Source organism: Carassius gibelio, chromosome A13, assembly GCF_023724105.1.
Source record: "Carassius gibelio isolate Cgi1373 ecotype wild population from Czech Republic chromosome A13, carGib1.2-hapl.c, whole genome shotgun sequence".
Taxonomy (NCBI): Eukaryota; Metazoa; Chordata; class Actinopteri; order Cypriniformes; family Cyprinidae; genus Carassius; species Carassius gibelio.
In genome coordinates, this window is record NC_068383.1 from 26659352 (window position 1) to 26682980 (window position 23629).

Here is a 23629-nt window from a genome sequence, read left to right on the forward strand (position 1 = left end):
CCTGTGGCCCTGACAACATAAAGAATGAGATGCTTAAAAACAGCTCTCCTGAACTGCAAACTGCATTACTCAAACTTTTTAATTTGATTTTGAGTTCAGGTGTTTTTCCTGAGGTCTGGAACACAGGATTCATCTCTCCCATCTTTAAAAGTGGAGACAAAACCGATCCTAATAACTACAGAGGGATCTGTGTAATCAGTAATTTAGGAAAAGTATTTTGCTCTATAGTTAACTCTCAGATTTCATCTTTCTTAAAGCAGCACAATGTCATCAGCAAATCTCAGATTGGCTTCCTCCCTAAACATCGAACCACTGACCATATTCACACACTACACACGCTAATAAATGAACATGTACACCAGAAGAAAGAGGGGAAAATATTTGCATGCTTTATAGATTTTAAGAAGGCTTTTGACTCAATCTGGCATAATGGACTATTTTATAAAATCATTCAAAGTGGCATAGGGGGTAAAATATATGACTTAATTAAAAACATGTATAACCAAAATAAATGTGCAGTAAAAATTGGCCAACAAAGGACAGAGTATTTTCCTCAACAGCGAGGAGTGAGACAGGGCTGCTGCCTCAGCCCGACCTTATTTAACATATATATCAATGAACTGGCAGATCTTCTGGACCAGTCGAACAGTCCAGGACTACAATTACACGACACAGAGGTCAAATATTTACTGTATGCAGACGACTTACTAATTCTGTCTAAAACACCAGAAGGTCTCCAGAACAACCTCGACATTTTAACTAAATACTACCAGGATTGGGCCTTAGACGTCAACATCCCAAAAACTAAGATTATGATATTTCAGAAAAAGCCCAGAAATCTAGAACATAAACATTTATTCACATTAAACAACACCACACTTCAACATACTTTACAATATACTTATCTTGGTCTGGTTTTAACTCCCACTGGAAATTTCAAATTGGCAATTAAAACATTACTTATAAAAGCCCGCAGGGCACTACACGCTATATGAATGAAATTATTTAAAATAAACATCCCCTTTAGAATCTGGACAAAGATCTTTGATAGTGTGATTCTGCCCATTGCCCTGTATGGAAGTGAGATCTGGGGCCCAGCGAGTAACTCCAGCCATAAAGACTGGAACAAACACCCTTTAGAAGCTCTGCATGTGGATTTCTGCAGAAGCATCCTTCACCTGCACAGAAACACTCCTAATAACGCCTGCAGAGCTGAGTTAGGCCGTCTTCCCCTACACCTCATCATTAAAAAACAGTTTTAAAGTTCTGGATCCATTTAAACTTTAGTTCAGAAGATTCTCTCCATTATAAAGCACTAAAAACACAAAAAAAGAGTGCTAAAAGTAATCTTTGTGTAATGGTATCAGAGCTAACTAACAAAGCACTCGATATCACCAATCCTGAAAAACATAGAAGAATCAAAGAGATTATGAATGAAGAGAAGGAGACATACATGCAGTATTGGAAAGAACAAACCAAAGACCAAAGTCGCCTCCAGTGTTATCTGAAACTCAACAGAGAGTACAGTATGGCTGACTATCTGCTCTCAGTCAGGAATATAACACACAGACAGTTACTGACCAAGTACAGACTGAGTGACCACCAGCTGGCCATAGAGAGAGGACGACCAGAAAGAGCTGGTTACCTAGAGAAGAGCGAGTCTGTGACGAGTGTAGATCAGGATCAGTTGAGACGGAGGAGCACTTCCTCCTCCACTGTGACAAATACACATCTCTGAGAGACTCACTGTACAGTCAAATACAGCACAACACTCCTGAGTTCCAGTCACTCAGTGAACATGAAAAAATATTACTTGGTGAAGGACCTGCTTCATCTGTGGTAGCACATTATATTTACAAATGCCACAAACTAAGAGGGAAAGAGTGAACACATCTACATTAGAAGTACTATCAATGTTTATAAAAATGTATATGGATTTATTTTGCATGTATTCTATTCTATTTTATTTTATTTTTTCTTATGGATATATATGAATTTTTGTTTTGTTTGTTTCTATTCTGCTATGTACAATGCTTTGGCAATATGTACCTTTGTATGGCATGCCAATAAAGCAATATGAATTGAATTGAAATTGAATTGAATTGAGTGTTATCAACTGTTTGTGTCTTGGACGAAGCTGCGAATGGGGAAGACGATTACTAAACAGCTTTTATACCACTGGATAGTGGAGGCAATTTCTTTTGCATATTCCAGTAAGGGTCTTACGCCTCCATCTGGAATGTCAACAACATGGGCCATCTTTAAAGGGGTTACGTTACAAGATATTTGTGATGTGGCGAGTTGGTCCACACATTTGCGAAACGTATGCTTGAAAGAGAACAATAGTTCTCTGATAGCATTAAGTGAGGTGTCTCACCAGATCACCCTCCTTGCTGTGTGAAGTGAGGAAGAGGTGTGCTTGTTTTGAATGTCGTAATGACGTTGCGTCACTTAGTGGTCTCACTTCCCCATAGGCACCTCACCACAGACACTACAATTCCCACAAAGACGTGACCCTTCATCACAGTAATTGCACTCCTGTTAATTGCATTCAGGTGTCTTCACTTGATAGTCATTACCCTGCCTATATTAACCGGTCTGTTTCTGTTGTTTTCATGGAGTCCTTACTTTCCGTCACCCAGTTTCCTCGCGTTCCTAGTTTCTAGTTCCTATTACTGTTCCTGTTCTTTTCCCTGTTTGTTTGTTTGTTTTGGATGGATTTTTGGTTTTGACCCTCTACTTATTGGATTCTGAATTTGGATCCACATTACGTTTGGATCTCTCGTCTCGTGTGTTTCCCTGGGTTCCCGATTGTAACAGCCACTCCCTGACACAACGTCATGTCTGCCAGCCAATTGGGGCTGGTGTAAAGGAATTGGGCTTCTGAGGAATATGCGGAAAGGGTGTGTCCCATAGTGAGACACCTCACTTAATGCTATCAGAGAACCGGGGTTATGCAAGTAACCTATCGTTATATCAGAAAGCTATTGATAACTTTTTGCCAGAATTCTCTTAAGATTGTCAGATCCATGATTGGTGAAATTTGGATAAAATGTCTTTGGACAAATTCAGAAAAAGTGAGTTTTTAGGAAAATTTTAATAGAAATTTACATTCAAGACCTCACCATATTAAAGTTGTTAGCAGAAACATGAGTGCAAATTTGGCCTGAGGGGTGATCCTAGAGACTTTGAGATAGAGATATCAAATTTGCTATGGCTAATGATGAGACAGTCCTCTATCTGTTTAATTTCATACCTGCAAGTGGTTCTTTGGGCAGCCATAGACTTCCATGTATGAAAGAAGAAGAAGACGACAGCTGGTGGATAAAATAAATGCTTAAGTACCTTAGGTGCTTGCCCCCCAATAATAATAAACTATTTTATGTCATGATTCTGCCCTCGTGTCATTGATTTTTCCTAGTCTTGAGGCAGGATCATGACAGACCCGTGTTTTGTGTACAAGCGCATGGCCTTGTCTTTGGGCCATGTGCTTGTGTTGTCTCGTTCCCTTGCCCCGCCCCCCTTGTTAACCTAGTCGTGTCTTGATTGTCCTATCTGTAACACCTGTCGTGTCTTGATTAGTACCCCTATTTAGATCTCCTAGTGTGCTCTGTCTTGCGTCGGTTCATTGTCATTGTGATTGTACCTCAACTGTGTCCTACATCGTGATTGTGTGTGAGATTGTGCTGTACCCGCTGAAGTCCTTGTATTACCGTGAGTGTTTATAGTTAGTATTTAGAGTCCTTGTTTATCTTGTCAGTCCAGTCCCGTTTTAGTTATTTAGTCTTTACCTTGCTCCGTGTTTTCCCCCTCGTGGGTTTTGTTTTCCCCTTTTTGTAATAAACCCTTTGTTTGAGAATCCCTGTCTGCACTTGAGTTCCTCCCTTGCAAACCCTGACAGAATGAACCGACCAAAAGGGAACTCAGCAGACAGGAGGCAATACTGGATGTTGTCAGCCAGCAAGCGAGATTGTTTTGAGGGCTCTCGCCTTGTGGTGTTCCGGGGGACCAGGGGAGGTCGTTCCGGAGCGAGCGGGCGAGAGGAGGAGCCCCAGAGGTCCCCACCTACCCAGCTGCCAACGGTTCCAGAGGGTCGTATCCTGGCCGTGGCCACTCTGGGGGATCAGGCACTTCCCTCACCGAGTCCTGAGGTGCCTCCCACACCCGTCGGTCTCCCCGGGAAGCGAGGGAGACGGTTATCGTGGGAGTCTGCCTCGGAATCGTCGGAGTCAGCCCTGCCAGAGACCGAACTCCCCCAACCCGCCTCTGACCCAGCTGTGGTCTCTGCACCGCGCCCAAGGAAGAAGAGGAGGAAGAGGGGGCCTGCCGGTCCTGTGACCCCGTTTCCTCCCGTGCCAGCAGCGGAGAGCGCTGGCGTGCCCGTGCCAGCAGCGGAGAGCACTGGCGTGCCCGTACCAGCAGCGGTGGGCGTGCCCGTGCCAGCAGCGGAGAGCGCTGGCGTGCCCATGCCAGCAGCGGAGAGCGCTGACGTGCCCGTGCCAGCAGCGGTGAGCGCTGGCGTGCCCGACCCAGCAGCGGTGAGCTTGCCCGAGCCAGCAGCGGAGAGCGCTGGCGTGCCCGAGCCAGCAGCAGTGAGCGTGCCCGAGCCAGCAGCAGTGAGCGTGTCCGAGTCCGCAGCGGTGAGCGCTAGCGTGCCCGAGCCGGGAAAGAAAGCTGTATGCAAGTCGGCAGTCGTGAGAGCGGAGGAGAGAGCCGCGGCCGACTCTGCAGCAAAGACTCTTGTACAGTCGGTTTCATCTCATAAGGAGATGCCAATTGTCCTAGCTGCTAAAGCATTTTCTGATTATTTGTCCCGTCTTGTCCAAATTTTAGAAATCCCCGTCAGTCCTGTCTTGTCCCCTGACCCTGTCCCCAGAAGTCCCAAATGTCCAGCCGTTGTCTCCCCGTGTCCTGTTGATGTGGCCCCGTGTCCCGTTAATGTCCCCCCGTGTCCTGTGGTCCCCCCGTGTCCAGTAGATGTGGTCCCCCCGTGTCCAGTAGATGTGGTCCCCCCGTGTCCAGTAGATGTGGTCCCCCCGTGTCCAGTAGATGTGGTCCCCCCGTGTCCAGTAGATGTGGTCTTCCCGTGTCCAGCCGTTGTCTCCCCGTGTCCTGTTGATGTGGCCCCGTGTCCTGTTGATGTGGCCCCGTGTCCTGTTGATGTGGCCCCGTGTCCTGTTGATGTTGTATCCCCGTGTCCAGTAGATGTTGTATCCCCGTGTCCTGTCGTCTCCCCGTGTCCTGTCGTCTCCCCGTGCCCTGTAGATGTAGTCGCCCCGTGCCCTGTAGATGTAGTCGCCCCGTGCCCTGTAGATGTAGTCGCCCCGTGCCCTGTAGATGTAGTCGCCCCTCGTCCTGTAGATGTAGTCGCCCCTCGTCCTGTTGATGTTGCCCCGCGTCCCGTAAGTGTTGCCCCGCGTCCTGTGTCTGCTCCTGTCAGTTATCCCGAGAACCCTCCCCGCCCCTCACCACCCAGACCTGCCCGTACCCCCCGTCGTCAGCCTTCGTCCTGTCCTTCTAAGATCCCTACCCCTCCCACCCACCCTGGTCTGTCCCCCATGAACTTTGTACTCCCGCCTCCTCCCCTTCCCTGTTTGTTTTTTTTGATTTGTCACCCTAACCCTGCCGTTGTGTACTCCTGTTTGCCTTTGTTGTTATTTGTCATGTCTTGTTGGTTTGTGTCTGTGTCCCAGTCTGTTATGTCAGTCATGTCCCGTGTTTGATGTTCCCTGAGGAGCGTCTGGAAGCCGCTCCTTAAGGGAGGGGTTCTGTCATGATTCTGCCCTCGTGTCATTGATTTTTCCTAGTCTTGAGGCAGGATCATGACAGACCCGTGTTTTGTGTACAAGCGCATGGCCTTGTCTTTGGGCCATGTGCTTGTGTTGTCTCGTTCCCTTGCCCCGCCCCCCTTGTTAACCTAGTCGTGTCTTGATTGTCCTATCTGTAACACCTGTCGTGTCTTGATTAGTACCCCTATTTAGATCTCCTAGTGTGCTCTGTCTTGCGTCGGTTCATTGTCATTGTGATTGTACCTCAACTGTGTCCTACATCGTGATTGTGTGTGAGATTGTGCTGTACCCGCTGAAGTCCTTGTATTACCCTGAGTGTTTATAGTTAGTATTTAGAGTCCTTGTTTATCTTGTCAGTCCAGTCCCGTTTTAGTTATTTAGTCTTTACCTTGCTCCGTGTTTTCCCCCTCGTGGGTTTTGTTTTCCCCTTTTTGTAATAAACCCTTTGTTTGAGAATCCCTGTCTGCACTTGAGTTCCTCCCTTGCAAACCCTGACAATTTTATATGTACCAAAGTAAAATGAAAACATACATAGATGACTATTATTAGATTTGTATATTTTTGTTGCCTAGATGTGCAACTTTTTATTTTACTTTTTGTTTTAATTTTCTGTATTTTTTGTTGAGAACCCTGTTTTACTTTTGTTTTGGTTTTAAATGTACCAAAGTAACAATGCATAACAGTGTATAAAATGTTACGGGGACTTCCATGAACAAGTCTGACTGTTTAGTAAGACCTGCATTTCCTGTGACGGCACATGCTTAAAGCCACTTCCTCAGTTCAGTATGACCTGAAATATCAGGCTATTATGATGGTTGATTATTCAAATAAAACATCTGTCTAGGTCCTATATATATTTTAATACTATGACTCTTAAATATATTAGTCTCATATTATGCATTACCAATCAAACAATATATTAACACAATTAGAATTATATGAATTACTGTATTTACCCTGTTTAAATATAAAAACGTCTTATTCCAGTCTTAGATGGTTTACTGATCTTAGCTGGTCTCTCACTCTGTTCCGAATGGTTTTAGGGGTTATGGAAGTAGTTTCCTTGCACTTGTATGCTGCATTTCTTTCACTTATTGTATGTGTGTGTGTGTGTGTGTGTGTGTGTGTGTGTGTGTGTGTTTTAAACATTTATATTTAGATAACAAGATTCAGTCATGTGTGTCCACATAATCAAAATCTACTCTAAGATTAAAATCTAGCCTCAGCTTTTCAGTAGTCATTGAGAAATACTGAAAGTATTCGAGTTTGTATAATAGTCTAATAGATTTGTGTAATAGACTAACTTTTTTTTTTCTACAGTTCCTTCTCCAACAAACGTCAGTGTTGTTTGTCACAACTTTGTGAATGTCCTCTACTGGAACTACAGTAACCCAACCGAACAGCTGAAATTCAGTGTAAAGATCGGAGGTTATTTAAGGTCTGTGTGTGTAAGCAGCTGATACTATTTCATTTCTTATTCATTATCACATTGCTTAATCTTTCTATCCCATTTATCTCTAGTGGTTCCCAAACCGTTGACACCCCTCAGACGTACCTTGATATCAGCAGCTACAGCAGTGATGTGGGTGACAACTACTTAGTGTTGGTGACGGCACATGATGGGCCACACAAATCAGAAAGCGTCTCCATTAAATTCACCTACAGCCAAGACTTTACTGCAGGGAAAAAACCTAAATGTAAGTTCTCAAAGTATAACCTAATCAAATGGAAACAGTATTACTGTTTATTACAGCGTTTTCAAGGCCCTTTAATGATGAAACACTAAGTTTCTCAGACATTTTAAAGATGGTTTTCTAAGTATTGTTTAGTATAGTTTCAGCCCAAACCATTGGTGTAGTTGATAAATCTAGTATTGACTTGCCTTAAAGCAGTGTTCAGCAGACAGTGTTGATGTCACTGATATTTGCTTAATTTTTCCTTTCTCTACTGCATCTATTTAACAACGCAACTGCCTTATAATGAGAAAAGCACTGCATCATGTTCATGTTTATACAGCAGCATTTACCGAATTAGAGCCTAAAAGAAAATGCACTTCCTTAAATACTTAACTCTCGTTCTGCTGCCTTGCAAGCTCTGCTGCCATTTCCTTCTAGAAATCCAAATCTTTTTGGATATTGTTGTATTGTTGAATTTAATTTGCTTTAGTCTTTTACAAGGTTACGTTTTTATTTTTATTTTATCTTATATTGGCTTTTTCTTTTTTCAGGCTCTTTGGACTTCCCGCCTGTAAATACGTCTGTCCACAAAGACATGATTGAAGTGTCCATTCAGCACCCTTTCTTTCATCATAAGCTAGAAATTTTGGATCATGAGTTTACCTACACAGTCACACATGATGAGGTTAGAAAAGCAGTCTCACAGACTCGGTCGTGTCCTTCATTTAATGTTAGTCATGTTAGGATGTTGAACTGTTAAAATCACTCTGTTCTTTTCTCCTTCCACAGCAAATGTTTTCACACTCATGTTTTGTGAAGGATGAGCTGTGCACTGTGAAAATCCACCTGAATGAAAGCACAGCTGGACAGTGTGTGGAGCTGAAGTTTGAAGGGAAGATTGCTGGTATCCCTTTGAATACCTACAGAAATGTTTGTGTCCCTCAGCAGCTACCTGAGACCGGTAAAAACATTACCAGTTTAATGTTGTTAATTTTTCTAGATTTCTTGTCATGCAATTAAATGCTGCCAGTGTGTGAGAATCAGTATTTTTTATGCTAAACAAAACAGTTTGTTTGAGAGCTGTGTTTGAAATCACCACCATTCCCTCACTGACCTTTGCACATACATTTACATTTATACATTTTAGCTGAAGCTTTTATCCAAAGCGACTTAGAATTGCTATATATATCAGACTAATGGCATGCATCTTATCCATTGCCCCATCACCACCCCTATATACATACACTCATCCATGAGACCCTATGAGAGCATTATGGGTACACTTTTTACTGTGGTGCATTTTTGGTATTAAATGAGCACCCATGATCAGCTTCATTATAGTTTCAGACACCACTAAGATACCAGAGGTTACAGGACAATTCTGGTGTCAAGAGTGCCTCTAGCTGCACTAAACAGAACTACCTTACCCTAAAAGCATATTTATAATTAATTCAGTACTGAAAAGGGACTCTTTAATTTATATGTCTGCTCAGTGACAGTTTGGGGGAGCACTTGAAACTTATTTGAAAATTTTTGATCTGTCTGATTTTGATAGTGGTATGGAAATTCTGAACTTTGTATTCTGAAATAAAGTCAGTATTTGTGAGTACTAGAGTAGATGCTTCATTGAATTGTTCTTGTCTTTTCAGTTGACGAAACGGGATTCATCGGAGCTGTGCTAGGCGGAGGGACCGTCGTGCTCTTGGTTATCATTGGCTTTGTGTGGCTGTTTCTCAGGAAGTTGTCCAAAATCCCCAAAATTCCTGAATTTTTGGTATGTGTCTTCCGGTCCTTTTGTTGTGTATTTATTATTATTATTATTATTATTATTTATTCATTTAAATTGTAATATAGGTACTTTTTATCAAAAGAACTGGTATTCACCCTTATGTTGGTCCTAACATTTTTATCATCTGTGGGAATGTCCCTGTGATAGTGATAGCCTGTGAGTTCCACTTTCATTTTAAGAGCAACCCACAGAATAGTCATTCATGTTTGAAGCAATATGAAGATCAGTACATTGACTTGCTGTCGTCTCAGTAGTTTTAATAGCACCAGCAGCAGTACCTAACCGTTTGCTCCTTTCCATATGTAGCGAAATGGTATACCTGGCCAGTCTCCACCAACCCAACCAGAGTCAACTGCCATTTCTGCAATGACATCTCAGGGACACACACCCCTACTGACAGATGACACTTTTAGTTATGGTTCTCCGCCCATTTCCCCGAATGAGAAAGACTGCAAAGAAAACACTCTCCTTGATGAAACAGTAGTGCGTCTACCTGAGATTTCTGATGATGTAAATTGTGGTGACTCTGAAAACTTTGGCTTTTCATCTGACTATGACAGTCCCAAATTCCTGCATGAGATGAGTACGGGGGATATTACTGAGGGATACGGCCCACGACCACCAGTACTGTAGGTCCGAACGTGAAAAGATGGGTTGTTCACATCAGTTAACAATTCACACACCGATCAGCAGACTTGTTCTGGCAGTGTGACGTCTGGTTCTCACAGTGCACAGTGTTTGATTGTGGTGAGAGAGATGGGGTTTTTTGTGATGTGCCACAGCGTAGATGCTTTGATGGTATTAACATAACATAGCTGGTTGAAGTAGTTCCTCATATCTAATTTTACAGACATTTTCTACAATCCTAAAATACAACTCAATGCAATGCGTGATTCTAAATTTTGATACACCTGAATAAACAGACGATGGTACCTCCTACAGACGATGATGCTGTATGGTCACTTCGTTTGATATATTTGGTACTGGTCCGCTGAGTGTTCATACTGGCATTTTTGACAGCGAACCTAAAATACCGAACGTAAAGGCATAGTGAAACGATCACAACCTGACTGGTCTACTTGAATGAGGTATTTCATGACTGAACTCACCGAACACCCCAAACAAAAGATTGTTTAAATCGAATCAAACATGACAAGTGTGAACACACCGTTAGGAAGTAATGTGAATCAATTAATGAATGCCTGCATCAGATTGCGTTTCAGTAAAAATATATTTTTTTACTGAAACGCAATCTGATGCAGGCATCCATTAACCAATGAGAGTGTCAGATTGGTGAATCCAGAAATTGCTGCATTCCCACTCAATTTAAAACTGACCTGACTTTTCAACAATGAAACTCGCTCCTTCCTCACTCCTGATGCTTTGGCAAGGCCTCTATAGTGTGTGAGGAACTAAAACTGCATGCGAGTGTGATATGAGCCATGACTTTTCTGTTTTTCATAAGGTGATATTGCATGTTGGTACTGTTATTTTTGATTTTTGTCATGAAAAACGTGTCATAGCATACATTAACATCAGAGGCGAATGACTTGCTGGATTCAGTGCTGCTGTAGCTTTCTCTTTGGAGAACTTTCCAAGCTGAATATATAACTTGTGTCACTATATGCACATTTCTAGGCAGTGGTTTATTGTTACGTTTGTGAAGTGTTTGCTGTGATAACCCTTATGTTCAGATGCCTGCAAGTATCTGCCAAATGCATCTCTGTTAATGTACAATTCTCTGGCTGAAAATTTTACACATTCTAGATTGTATAAACAGAACTGCATTGCTCTGAATGCCTCATAAGCAAAAAATACATAGTTGTGATGTTGCTATTTAGTAATTAGAAATATGCCAAGATTTAAGTTCAAGGGGAATACTGTGGTATTCAAATTTTTTTTCCTTATATATTGGAAAATGCTTCTATTTTATTTTTTCTTCTCATCTTAACGCTTAATGCTCTTTGAAGAATCAAGCAAATTTGCACTAAATCATAATTTATAATCTTGAATATAAGAGTCTCTACACTGAGAAGAAAAGAGACTATAAAAAAGGCAAATACAAAATTAGACCGGGGCTGCAAAAATGACAATCCTATATTGTACTAATCAATATTTTCCTTCATGGTTTTATCCGAAAACACACACAATACATTCAATGCATACATTTGATCAGTATGGGTATTTCCAGGAAATTGCACTTTTGGCTTAGCTGTTGTGCACAGATATTTTCTGCACTTTACTGTTTTCTTTTCTAATAGAATTTAATTTTTCAACTATAACTTGATAAAGTCTGTATATCATGTCTGTTTCTATTTGTATTACAATAAATGGCTGCTTTGTTACTAAAGCTGTTGATTAAATCTCTCTGGCACTGCAGTGCATACAGTTTGGAGGAGAACTGTTTTTACTCTGCTCCGCTATTGGCTGCTTGTTTGTTAACCTAGAAACATCTCAATATATATGTCGCTATATTATATGTCCCTACTTCCACAATTTTTCAGCAGTTGGAAAAACTGTAAAGACAAGCTGTTAATACAGTATATGTACTCTGGAAACAAACAAACCGTATTTTCCGGACTATAAGTCACACTTTTTTTCATAGTTTGGCTGGTCTTGCAACTTATAGTCAGGTGCGACTTATTTATCAAAATTAATTTGACATGAACCAAGAGAAAAGAACCAAGAGAAAACATTACCGTCTCCAGCCGCGAGAGGGCGCTCTGCTGCTCAGTGCTCTTGTAACCTACACTGAAGACATAGAGCGCCCTCTCGTGGCTGTAGACGGTAATGTTTTCTCTTGGTTCTTGGTTCTAAACGTATTTTTTTGGACTGATGCGACTTATACTCAGGTCCGACTTATAGTCCAAAAATATGTTAAGTAAATTCATCAATGTATGAGTTGCAAAGAGCACATGTCTGAAATCATGTACCTCTTTCAAAAAATTGTTTACGTTCTCTTAACCCTTAGTTTGCAAGGATGGTGATGAAATCCACAGAAATTCCTTATGTTTATAAACTCATATCTCAGTCGGATCGTTTCTGCTAAAAGGTCCTGGGCAAAAAACAGCTTTGATCTGCCGTGGATGATATCTAGCTGTCTCAGGGAGTGCAAGATAAACTCCTCATCTTGAAACTTGAGAAAATGGATGAGCACTGCTTTATTTTCAGGTTTTCAGGTGCCAGCATGCGGTGAACTCTCTCCAAGGTGAAGGATTTCTCGGCTCCAAGCTTCAGCCACTAAGCAAACATATTGTGTTTTTTAAGTCAAGTAATGAGCATCTGCCTTCAGCTCCCTCTTTGAGGCCGAACACCCGAATATCCTTCCATGGTTTTCCAGATCGTCTGTCTTCAATTCAAGCTGTTTAATCCATTCTGAATCCAAAGCTAGTGTGGATTCAGTCCTATCAATCTTGTCCTCTATTGCAACTGTATGGATCTCAATACAATATGGGTTCTCCATACATTTTTCATTAGCTGAAACAATTAATGTCAGACATGCTGCTTTCCAAAGCAGATATGGAGCTTGCCTAGATGATTGTTTATACCATCTAATTTTGATCCAAAATGTGAGCAAAGTGCTTTTAGCATGGTAAGCACCTCAGCTATCTCTGCCATGCTGTTAGCATCCACACTCTCTTCTGACAGTACTCTTTTCAAACTTTGTGTACTTGTCTTACATGCTTTCGAAAAGGTGTTACATTCTTTAACTGAAAGGGGCTTAGACTTAATTGCACCCAAGTTGAAAGATCAGGTTTATAAAAGTTAGGGGTAGATTATGTGCAAAGCTGTGGATGACTCTCACACTATGCAGCCATCGTTGTTGAGGTCACGTGCACCCCCCAGGAGATACTCTGTTAATAAACTGTGTGGACAACAATCTATTTGTAATGTTTTAGATGACCATGCTCCACTAAAAACTAGAACTGTCCCTTCTGCTCACTCCTCTTGGTTCACCCCTGAACTTAGAGTAATGAAAGCTGAATACAGGCACCTTGAATGACTTTATAAAAAATACTCCATTGTGTTGTATGCCATTGCTTTTTTAGATTCAGTAATGAAATATAAATGAACACTTCAACCTCTAACTATATCTCCACTGTCATTAATAAAGCCAAGTATCTATGAGCCTAAAGCTCTTTTCTCTGAGATCAACAAACATGTTAAACCAACATCTGTAGCTATTAATAGCTCTGTTGATCTTTGTGAAAGCGTTAAGTGTTCTTTATAGGGCTGGCCTCAGATTTTTCTGGTCGATTAGAAGTCATTTTATTTAAGCATTAGTCGACATTATTCGCCTGTCTGTTAATAAACCATTTAAATCATTATATCGAGCCTTTAATTGCCTACATAGCTAAAAAAAAGCACACAAGCACACACATAAAGCTTCCCACAGCGCACCGGTAAAAGTAAAGATAATGAATGTGTCTGTGAAAAACAGTAAGGAAGATTGCATTAACATTTTAATAATTTGATAAACTTTAATGAAGCTTTCTTTGTTTTAAGCTTCAGAGATAAATCGGCGACACGGACTCGTCATCTCCGCAGTACTGATGCGCCTGTATGCATGTTTCATATAAATTACATAATCTGAGAATATCTGTTTTCTATTTAAATTGGTTCATTTGAAAGTAGATATTTCATTCTCTATAGATATTGTAAATTTCTGTTAGGCAAAGATATACACAGAGATTTGTGCTCGAGTTCACAGACTGTTTGAGTCCCTCAGTTAATTTTGAAGATGCTGAAACTATTATCCATGCTTTTATAACCTCCAGATTGGATAACTGTAACTCATTATATTGCGACTTACCTGCCAAAGTTATTTATTGCCTCCAAATGGTACAAAATTCTGCTGCTCAAGCCCTTACATTTAATAAAAAATCTGCCCATTCACTCCCATTCTTCACCAACTTCACTGGCTTTCTGTAGCCACACGTATTCAGTTCAAACTCTTAGTTTTAGTTTATTAGGCCTGCACAGACTTGCACCTCAATACCTAACTGAGTTAGTGAAACCATACATTCCTGCATGGAATCTTTAGATATAGCAATGATATCTTGCTTGTTGTGCCCAACTATAAACTCTCTATGGTGGGTTGTAAGGCTTTCTGTATTATAGGCCTGAAGCTACGGAATTAGCTGCCCCATAATATTTGTGCCTATTTGTGCAGTTTTAAATGTCTCAACTTAAAACTAATCTATTACCTTTATATCTAAGTAACTAATTTATATCTCTGCTCTTCTTTTCAACTTGTTTTATTACCTTTCTGTTCTTTTTTTTTTGCCAATTTGCTTGTATTCTTTTGTAAGGTGTCCTTCGGTTCTTGAAAGGTGCTGTAAAAAAAAAACATAATATTATTAGTATTATCATTATTATTATTTTCCAGGAACGGTGGTAGCTTTGACCATTGCCATTAGAAGATATTGATTAACTCTTTCCCAACCAAACACAGAACTTTCCATTATTTATGAGACAATATTTAATATTGTATATAACATATATAACATATATATAAATATAACATATTTCTGATATTATCAATCAATCTTATCAGATTAATTTTGATCGTTCACTTTTATTTTATATCCGTGAGTGCAGTAGCCTGATAATACCAGACTCTGCTACTTCACTTTGCTTCGTAGACAGAGTCTGGAATGGCATAATAGAGAAGTGTTTTCTCTCTCGCTAGGGGGCGCTTGTCTGAAGTTTAAAATCATTGGTTACCCGTAAGCCAATCAGATGCGTTTAGTTATGACGTATGTTATGCGCCTGTACAGCCGCATCGAAGCACAGACATCATGCATCGAACTCAAATCTATGATTGAACTTCCACTGTAAACCTGTTGTGAAACACTCTTCTTGTTCTGGCTTCAGTTTGAAAAAGAGTTGAATGTTCTCCATAACAGAGCGAATTTCATCCCGTGTCTCGTTTCCCATATCCGCGGTCGTTTCGGTTTTCGATTTCTCTAACCTACAATTTAAAACTCGGTGCTTAGCATCTATGTCATGGCTCTCAGCCCGCCCTCTGCTCGTTGATTGGCCCGGCTGTTTTCTGACCGGTGGCAAACAGAAAGCTCTGACGCTGTATCAGACCGAGTACAGAAGCTAAATTAAATTGAGCGGAAGTAGGAAGTCTGACGTAGTCAGGCTGTGAGTGCAGTGCACCTGCATTGCATTAGCACTCTATAGCTTGTCATTAGCGTTTTCATTCGAACCTATCACTGTTTTCTTTTCTCCTCTCCTCTCTCCTGCTCCAGTTTTTCACAAGTTCATCAAACAACTGTGGTAAGAATATTTCATCAAGCACGGTGAGTAATGGCTTCTCCTGCTATTGTTATTTGCACCTCTTGCCACATGTACAGTTTATCTATCTCTGTCGCAGATGAGGGATTCACATGTGATAAATGCAGGGAAACAGTTAGGCTGACAGAGAAGATTTCAGAATTAGAGACATGCATCCAAACTTTAATTGAGGACAGTAAGAATGTTAGGGCTCTAGATGCCCTACGGCTTTGGATGCGTCTAACTCAGGGATTCCTGTACATTGTTTGGTTCCGACAACAGAGCACCTGCAGCAGGGCAACTGGGTGACAGAGAGGCAGCATAGTCGTGGGTCAAAACACCGCTCTTCTGTTCCGATCAAAACATTAAACAGGTTCTCCCCACTCAGTGATGCACCCACTGAGAAACCTGATGAAAGTGCTCTAGTTATTGGTGATTCTGTTGTACAGAACGTGAATATAGAGACACCAGCCACCATAGTCAAATGTTTACCGGGAGCCAGAGCGCCTGACATCTTGGCAAATTTAAATGTGGTGGCTAATGCTAAACGTAAATACAGTAAGATTGTTATTCATGCCGGCGCTAATGATGTTCGACTTCGCCAGTCGGAGATCACTGAAAATAACATTAAAGAGGTGTGTGAACTTGCAAGCACGATGTCAGACACTGTAATATGCTCTGGTCCCCTCCCTACTTACCGTGGTGATGAGATGCATAGCAGATTGTCATAACTCAATGGCTGGATGTCTAAGTGGTGCCCACAGAATAACATAGGTTTCATAGACAATTGGACGAGCTTTTGGGGCAGACCTGACCTGTTGAAAAGAGATGGTCTTCATCCCTCCTGGGGTGGCAACACTATTTCTCTCTAGAAATAGGTCAATTAGTTTTAGAGTTTATACTTGACTAACTGGGGCCCAGGTCAGGAAGCAGACAGACTGGCTAAACCGACCGTCTGCTAGCTGCCTCCCGTCACAGAGGTCAGCTTATTCTCAGCACATAGAGACTCTTTCACCTAGATATCACACTATAGAGACTGTGTCTGTTCCACGAACTAGAAAATACAAAAAACGTCCAAACCAAGTTAAGGTTAACAATTTAATTGAGGTTCAACAAATAAAAAACAAAGGCAATATGGATAAACAAATGATAAAGATTGGCTTATTGAATATCAGATCCATTTCAACGAAAACACTTTTTGTAAATAATATGTTAACTGATCATAATCTAGAAACCTGGCTAAAACCTGATGATTACATTATTTTAAATGAGTCCACCCCCCAAGATTACTGTCATAAACATGAGCCGCGTCTAAAAGACAAAGGGGGAGGTGTTGGTTCAATTTATAACAACGTTTTCAGGATTTCTCAGAGTGCAGGCTTCAAGTATAACTTGTTTGAAGTAATGGTGCTTCATATAACATTATCCAGAGAAACAAATGTTAATGATAAATCCTGTTATGTTTGTACTAGCTACTGTATACAGGCCACCAGGGCACCATACAGACTTTATTAAAGAGTTTGGTGATTTTACATCAGAGTTAGTTCTGGCTGCAGATAAAGTTTTAATAGTTGGTGATTTTAATATCCATGTTGATAATGAAAAAGATGCATTGGGATCAGCATTTATAGACATTCTGAACTCTATTGTGGTTACACAACACGTTTCAGGACCTACTCATTGTCAAAGTCATACTCTTGATTGAATACTGTCACATGGAATTGATTTTTGTGAGTTTTGTACAAACTTCATATTGTGACGGTGGGATTAAGGAAAGGCTGGAAACAAATGCGAGTTAACAGTTTTTAATGAAAATAAACAAACAAACAAACATGAGGGAACAATGAGGCTGAGAAGACGATAATCCAGTGTGGTGGTGAGGAGGTGGGGAATCCAGATGATGGCGGTGAGAAGGCAGCAGGAGAGGATGGCACAGGAACTGCGAGGAATAGAGCCAAAGGTAAGTCTTTGTAGCTGAGTGGTAGTGCGTAGAGTGGATGAGGTTCTGGGAAAACACAGACATCCAACGCAGATGACACTGAAGCCGACAAACAGGGTAGACAACATTAAACAATGATCTCACAAACACAAGACGTGAGACAAGCCAATATATATGGGATGAGTAATGAGTGACAGCTGCTGCTGATGACAATTAACGGGGACGCCCACAAACTAATCAGTGCAGACGCGAAACACACAGACTTCACCACAAAGTGCAAACACCCAGAGATCACGGTTTACCAACCGTGACACATATAGACAAAATTGTAAATTCTACTTCTTGTTACAAGTATGGAAGAACCATCACTTCTACCACAAAAGACTGCATTTTAAGTTATCTTCCTGATGTATCCGAATTCCTTAGCATATCCAAAACCTCAGAACAACTTGATGATGTAACAGAAACTATGGACTCTCTCTTTTCTAGCATTTTAAATACAGTTGCTTCTTTACGCTTAAGGAAGGTTAAAGTAACCAGTATGACACCATGGTTTAATGAGCATACTCGCACCCTAAAGAGAGCAGCCCGAAAAATGGAGCGCAGCTGGAGGAAAACAAAACTAGAGGTAATTTGTATTGCTTGGCGGGACTTAACCTATCCTGCAGAAAAGCATTAAAGGTCCCCTTCTTCGTGATCCCATGTTTAAACTTTAGTTAGTGTGTAATGTTGTTGTTAGAGTATAAATAATATCTATAAAATTCTAAAGCTCACAGTTCAATGCCAAGCGAGATATTTTTTTAACAGAATTCGCCTACGAAAAACGATCCGTTTGGACTACATCCCTCTAGTTCCTGCAGTAATGATGTCACTAAAACAGTTTTTTGACTAACCTCCGCCCACATGAATTCACAAAAAGGGGGGCATGGTCTTGTTGTGCTCCAACGGAGAAGAAGGAAGACCTGCGTTTGTGTTTGTCGCCATGTCGTCGAAACGCTGTAATTTTCATCTCAGAGTCCAATCATCTTTGTTTGGGCTTCCCAGGGACGCTGTACTTGTTCATGCGCATCTCATCAGTAAAAACGCTCCTGTGATTATAAGTACATCTCCAGCACATGCCCCTGCCCATTTGCTTCTCAAAACTAGTCTAATCACGTTTCCAGCCTGCTCTAAGATGGTGTCGAATCACAACACAGGAACTGCAGGCCCAATCAGAACTCATTACATATTTCTGAAGGACGGACTTTATAGAACAAGGAAGTCATCAGCCCGTTTTTATGACAGTGAAAACAGCGGTATGCAGATAGGTGAATTGTGAACACACGAAATATGAACACATGTTATATTGCACACTGTAAACACAATCAAAGCTTCAAAAAAGCGCAAAAAAGGGGCTTTTAAAAACTGCTAGATCCGATTACTTTTCTTCTCTTTTAGAAGAAAACAAACATAACCCCAGGTATGTATTCAATACAGTGGCTAAATTAACGAAAAATAAAGCCTCAACAAGTGTTGACATTTCCCAACATCACAGCAGTAATGACTTTATGAACTACTTTACGATACTATTGCGAGCCTCTGCAGTGACCCTCTGATCTGGATACAGACTGGAACTGTTGGCTACGGTAACCTCAGAATAAGAGAGAAACAGATTAATATTAGAAAAGATGCCATTCTTCTAATGACGTACCAAGTACATTGGGTGTTATGGGAATTGTTCCCGGTTCACCTAATTAATGCAGCGTAAAATCCTTTAACGGATTTAGATATTAGAAGCATATTAGTGTGTTATGTGTAAGCCAGGTTAAAGAGATGGGTCTTTAATCTAGATTTAAACTGCAAGAGTGTGTCTGCCTCCCAAACAATGTTAGGTAGGTTATTCCAGAGTTTAGGCGGCAAATAGGAAAAGGATCTGCTGCCCCACAGTTGATTTTGATATCTAGATATTCTAGGTATTATCAAATTGCCTGAGTTTTGAGAACGTAGCAGACGTAGAGGATTATAATGTAAAATGAGTTCACTCAAATACTGAGGTGCTAAACCATTCAGGGCTTAAGTAATAAGCAATATTTTAAAATCTATATGATGTTTGATAGGGAGCCAGTGCAGTGTTGACAGGACCGGGCTAATATGGTCATACTTCCTGGTTCTAGTAAGAACTCTTGCTGCTGCATTTTGGACTAGCTGTAGTTTGTTTGCTAAGTGTGCAGAACAACCACCCATTAAGAATTACAGTAATCTAACCTTGAGGTTATAAATGCATGTATTAAAATTTCTGCATTTGACATTGAGAGCATAGGCCGTAATTTAGATATATTTTTGAGATGGAAAAATGCAGCTTTACAAATGCTAGAAATGTGGCTTTCTAAGGAAGGATTGCGATCAAATAGCACACCTTGGTTCCTAACTGATGACTAAGAATTGACAGAGCAGTCTTAGACAGTGTTCTAGGTTATTACATGAAGAGTTTTTTAGGTCCTATAATTAACACCTCTGTTTTTTTTCAGAATTTAGCAGTAAGAAATTACTTGTCATCCAGTTTTTTATATCGACTATGCATTCCATTAGTTTTTCAAATTGGTGTGTTTCACCGGTCTGCAAAGAAATATAGAGCTGAGTATCAGCATAACATTGAAAGCTAACACCATGTTTCCTGATGATATCTCCCAAGGGTAACATATAGATCGTGAAGAGTAGCAGCCCTAGTACTGAGCCTTGAGGTACTCCATACTGCACTTGTGATCGATATGATACATCTTCATTCACTGCTACGAATTGATGGCGGTCATATAAGTACGATTTAAACCATGCTAATGTACTTCCATTAATGCCAACAAATTGTTCTAGTCTATGCAAAAGAATGTTGTGGTCAATTGTGTCAAACACAGCACTAAGATCCAATAGAACTAATAGAGAGATACAACCATGATCAGATGATAAGAGCAGGTCATTTGTAACTCTAAGGGGAGCAGTCTCAGTACTATGATTGGAATTCCTCACATATACCATTTTTTTCTTAGAATGAATATAATTGTTGTGTTTTTTTGATGAGAGGCTTAATAACAGCCAGTTTGAAGGTCTTGGGGACATATCCTAATGACAATGAGGAATTAATAATAGTCAGAAGAGGATCTATGACTTCTGGAAGCACCTCTTTTAGGAACTTAGATGGTATAGGGTCTAACATACATGTGGTTGGTTTAGATGATTTAACACGTTTATACAATTCTTCCTCTCCTATAGGAGAGATGAGTGGAACTGTTCCTCAGGGGGTCTATAGTGATTTAATTTAGATATATTTTTGAGATGGAAAAATGCAGTTTTACAAATTATAGAAACGTGACTTTCTAAGGAAAGATTGCAATCAAATAGGCTCACCTGATGACGAAGAATTGACAGAGCAACCATCAAGTCTTAGACAGTGTTCTAGGTTATTACATGCAGAGTTTTTAGGTCCTATATTTAACACCTCTGTTTTTTCATGATACAACCATGATCAGATGATAAGAGCAGGTCATTTGTAACTCTTAGGAGAGCAGTCTCAGTACTATGATAAGGTCTAAATCCTGACTGGAAATCCTCACATATACCATTTTTCTCTAAGAAGGAATATAATTGTGAGGATACCACCTTTTCTAGTATCTTGGACAGAAAAGGGAGATTCAAGATTAGTCTATAATTAACTAGTTCTTTGGGGTCAAGTTGTGGTTTTTTGATGAGAGGCTTAATAACAGCCAGTTTGAAGGTTTTGGGGACATATCCTAATGACAATGAGGAATTAATAATAGTCAGAAGAGGATCTAAGACTTCTGGAAGTACCTCTTTTAGGAGCTTAGATGGTATAGGGTCTAACATATATGTTGTTTTAGATGATTTAACACGTTTATACAATTCTTCCTCTCCTATAGTAGAGAATGAGTGGAACTGTTCCTCAGGGGGTCTATAGTGCACTGTCTGATGCGATACTGTAGCTGACGGCTGAATTGTTAATTTTTTTTATCTCTAATAGTATTGATTTTAGAAGTAAAGGAGTTCATAAAGTCATTACTGCTGTGATGTTGGGAAATGTCAACACTTTTTAGGCTTTATTTTTCGTTAATTTAGCCACTGTATTGAATAAATACCTGGGGTTATGTTTGTTTTCTTTTAAAAGAGAAGAAAAGTAATTGGATCTAGCAGTTTTTAATGCTTTTCTGTAGGATAGGTTACTTTCCCGCCAAGCAATACGAAATACCTCTAGTTTTGTTTTCCTCCAGCTGTGGTCCATTTTTCGGGCTGATCTCTTTAGGGTGTGAGTATGTTTATTATACCATGGTGTCATACTCGTTTTCTTAACCTTCCTTAAGCGTAAAGGAGCAACTGTATTTAAAATGCTAGAAAAGAGAGAGTCCATAGTTTCTGTTACATCATCAGGTTGTTCTAAGGTTTTTATATGCTATGGAATTTGAATACATCAGGAAGATAACTTAAAAAGCAGTATTTTGTGGTAGAAGTGATGGTTCTACCATACTTGTAACAAGATTTACAATTTACAATTTTGGCTATATGAAGTTTACACAAAAATAAATAATGATCTGAGATATCATCACTTGGTTGCAAAATTTCAACACTATCAACATCAATTCCATGTGACAGTTTTACATCTAGAGTATGATTTCGACAATGAGTATGTCCTGAAATGTGTTGTCTAACCCCAATAGAGTTCAGAAAGTCTATAAATGCTGATCCCAGTGCATATTTTTTATTATCAACATGGATATTAAAATCACCAACTATTAAAACTTTATCTGCTGCCACAACTAACTCGGATGTGAAATCACCAAACTCTTTAATAAAGTCTGTATGGTGCCCTGGTGGCCTGTATACATTAGCTAGTACAAACATCACAGGGGATTTTTTCATTAACATTTGTTTCTCTGGATAATGTTATATGAAGCACCATTACTTCAAACGAGTTATACTTGAAGCCTGCACTCTGAGAAATCCTGAAAACATTGTTATAAATTGAAGCAACACCGTCCCCTTTGCCTTTAAGACGTGGCTCATGTTTATAAAAGTAATCTTGGGGGGTGAACTCATTTAAAATTTAGCCAGGTTTCTGTCAAACGGAGCACATCTAGATTATGATCAGTAATCATATTTTTCACAAAAAGTGTTTTCGTAGAAAGCGATCTGATTTTCAATAAGCCAAGCTTTATCATTTGTTTATACGTATTGCATCTGTTTTTTCTTTGTTGAACCTCAAATAAATTGTCACTCTTATCTTGATTTGGACGTTTTTTGTATTTTCTAGTTTGTGGATCAGACACAGTCTCTATAGTGTGTCTGACATCATGCTTGCAAGTTCACACACCTCTTTAATGTTATTTTAAGTGATCTCCGACTGGCGAAGTCGAACATCATTAGCGCCGGCATGAATAACAGTCTTATTGTATTTACATTTAGCATTAGCCGGCACATTTAAATATGCCAAGATGTCAGGCGCTCTGGCTCCCAGTAAACATTTGACTATGGTGGCTGGTGTCTCTATATTCATGTTACATACACTAGAATCGGCAATAACTAGAGCACTTTCATCAGGTTTCTCAGTGGGTGCATCACTGAGTGGGGAGAACCTGTTTAATGTTTTGATTGGAACAGAAGAGCGGTGTTTTGACCCACGGCTATGCTGCCTCACTGTCACCCAGTTGCCCTGCTGCAGGGGCTCTGTTGTCGGAACCAAACAATGTACAGGAATCCCTGACTTAGACGCATCCAAAGCCGTATGTATCACATGTGAATCCCTCATCAGCGACAGAGATAGATAAACTGTACATGTGGCAAGAATGCAAATAACAATAGCAGGAGAAGCCATTACTCACTGTGCTTGATGAAATATTCTTACCACAGTTGTTTGATGAACTTGTGAAAAACTGGAGTGAGAGTGAGGAGAGGAAAAAAAAACAGCGATAGGTTAGAATGAAAATGCTAATGACAAGCTAACGAGTGCTAATGCAATGCAGGTGCACTGCACTCACGGATATAAAATAAAAGTGAACGATCAAAATTAATCTGATAAGATTGATTGAAAATATCAGAAATATGCTGTGAATTAAGTTATAATTTATCATTTTAAACAACAGAGAGTGATAGTAAGATAAAGATTCTAGAG

The 23629-nt window shown here is 40.1% G+C and overlaps 1 protein-coding gene across 1 annotated transcript in view; it reads left to right on the top strand.

The window, feature by feature from the left end:
* Positions 1-23629, top strand: part of LOC128026722 (uncharacterized) — a 92148-nt gene that overhangs the window by 32858 nt on the left and 35661 nt on the right. Inside the window, exons 6-9 of the mRNA XM_052613988.1 lie at positions 7110-7227; positions 7311-7486; positions 8017-8150; positions 8255-8426. Of these exons, the coding sequence (XP_052469948.1) occupies positions 7110-7227; positions 7311-7486; positions 8017-8150; positions 8255-8426 (600 nt within the window). The remainder of the gene's footprint in view (positions 1-7109; positions 7228-7310; positions 7487-8016; positions 8151-8254; positions 8427-23629) is intronic.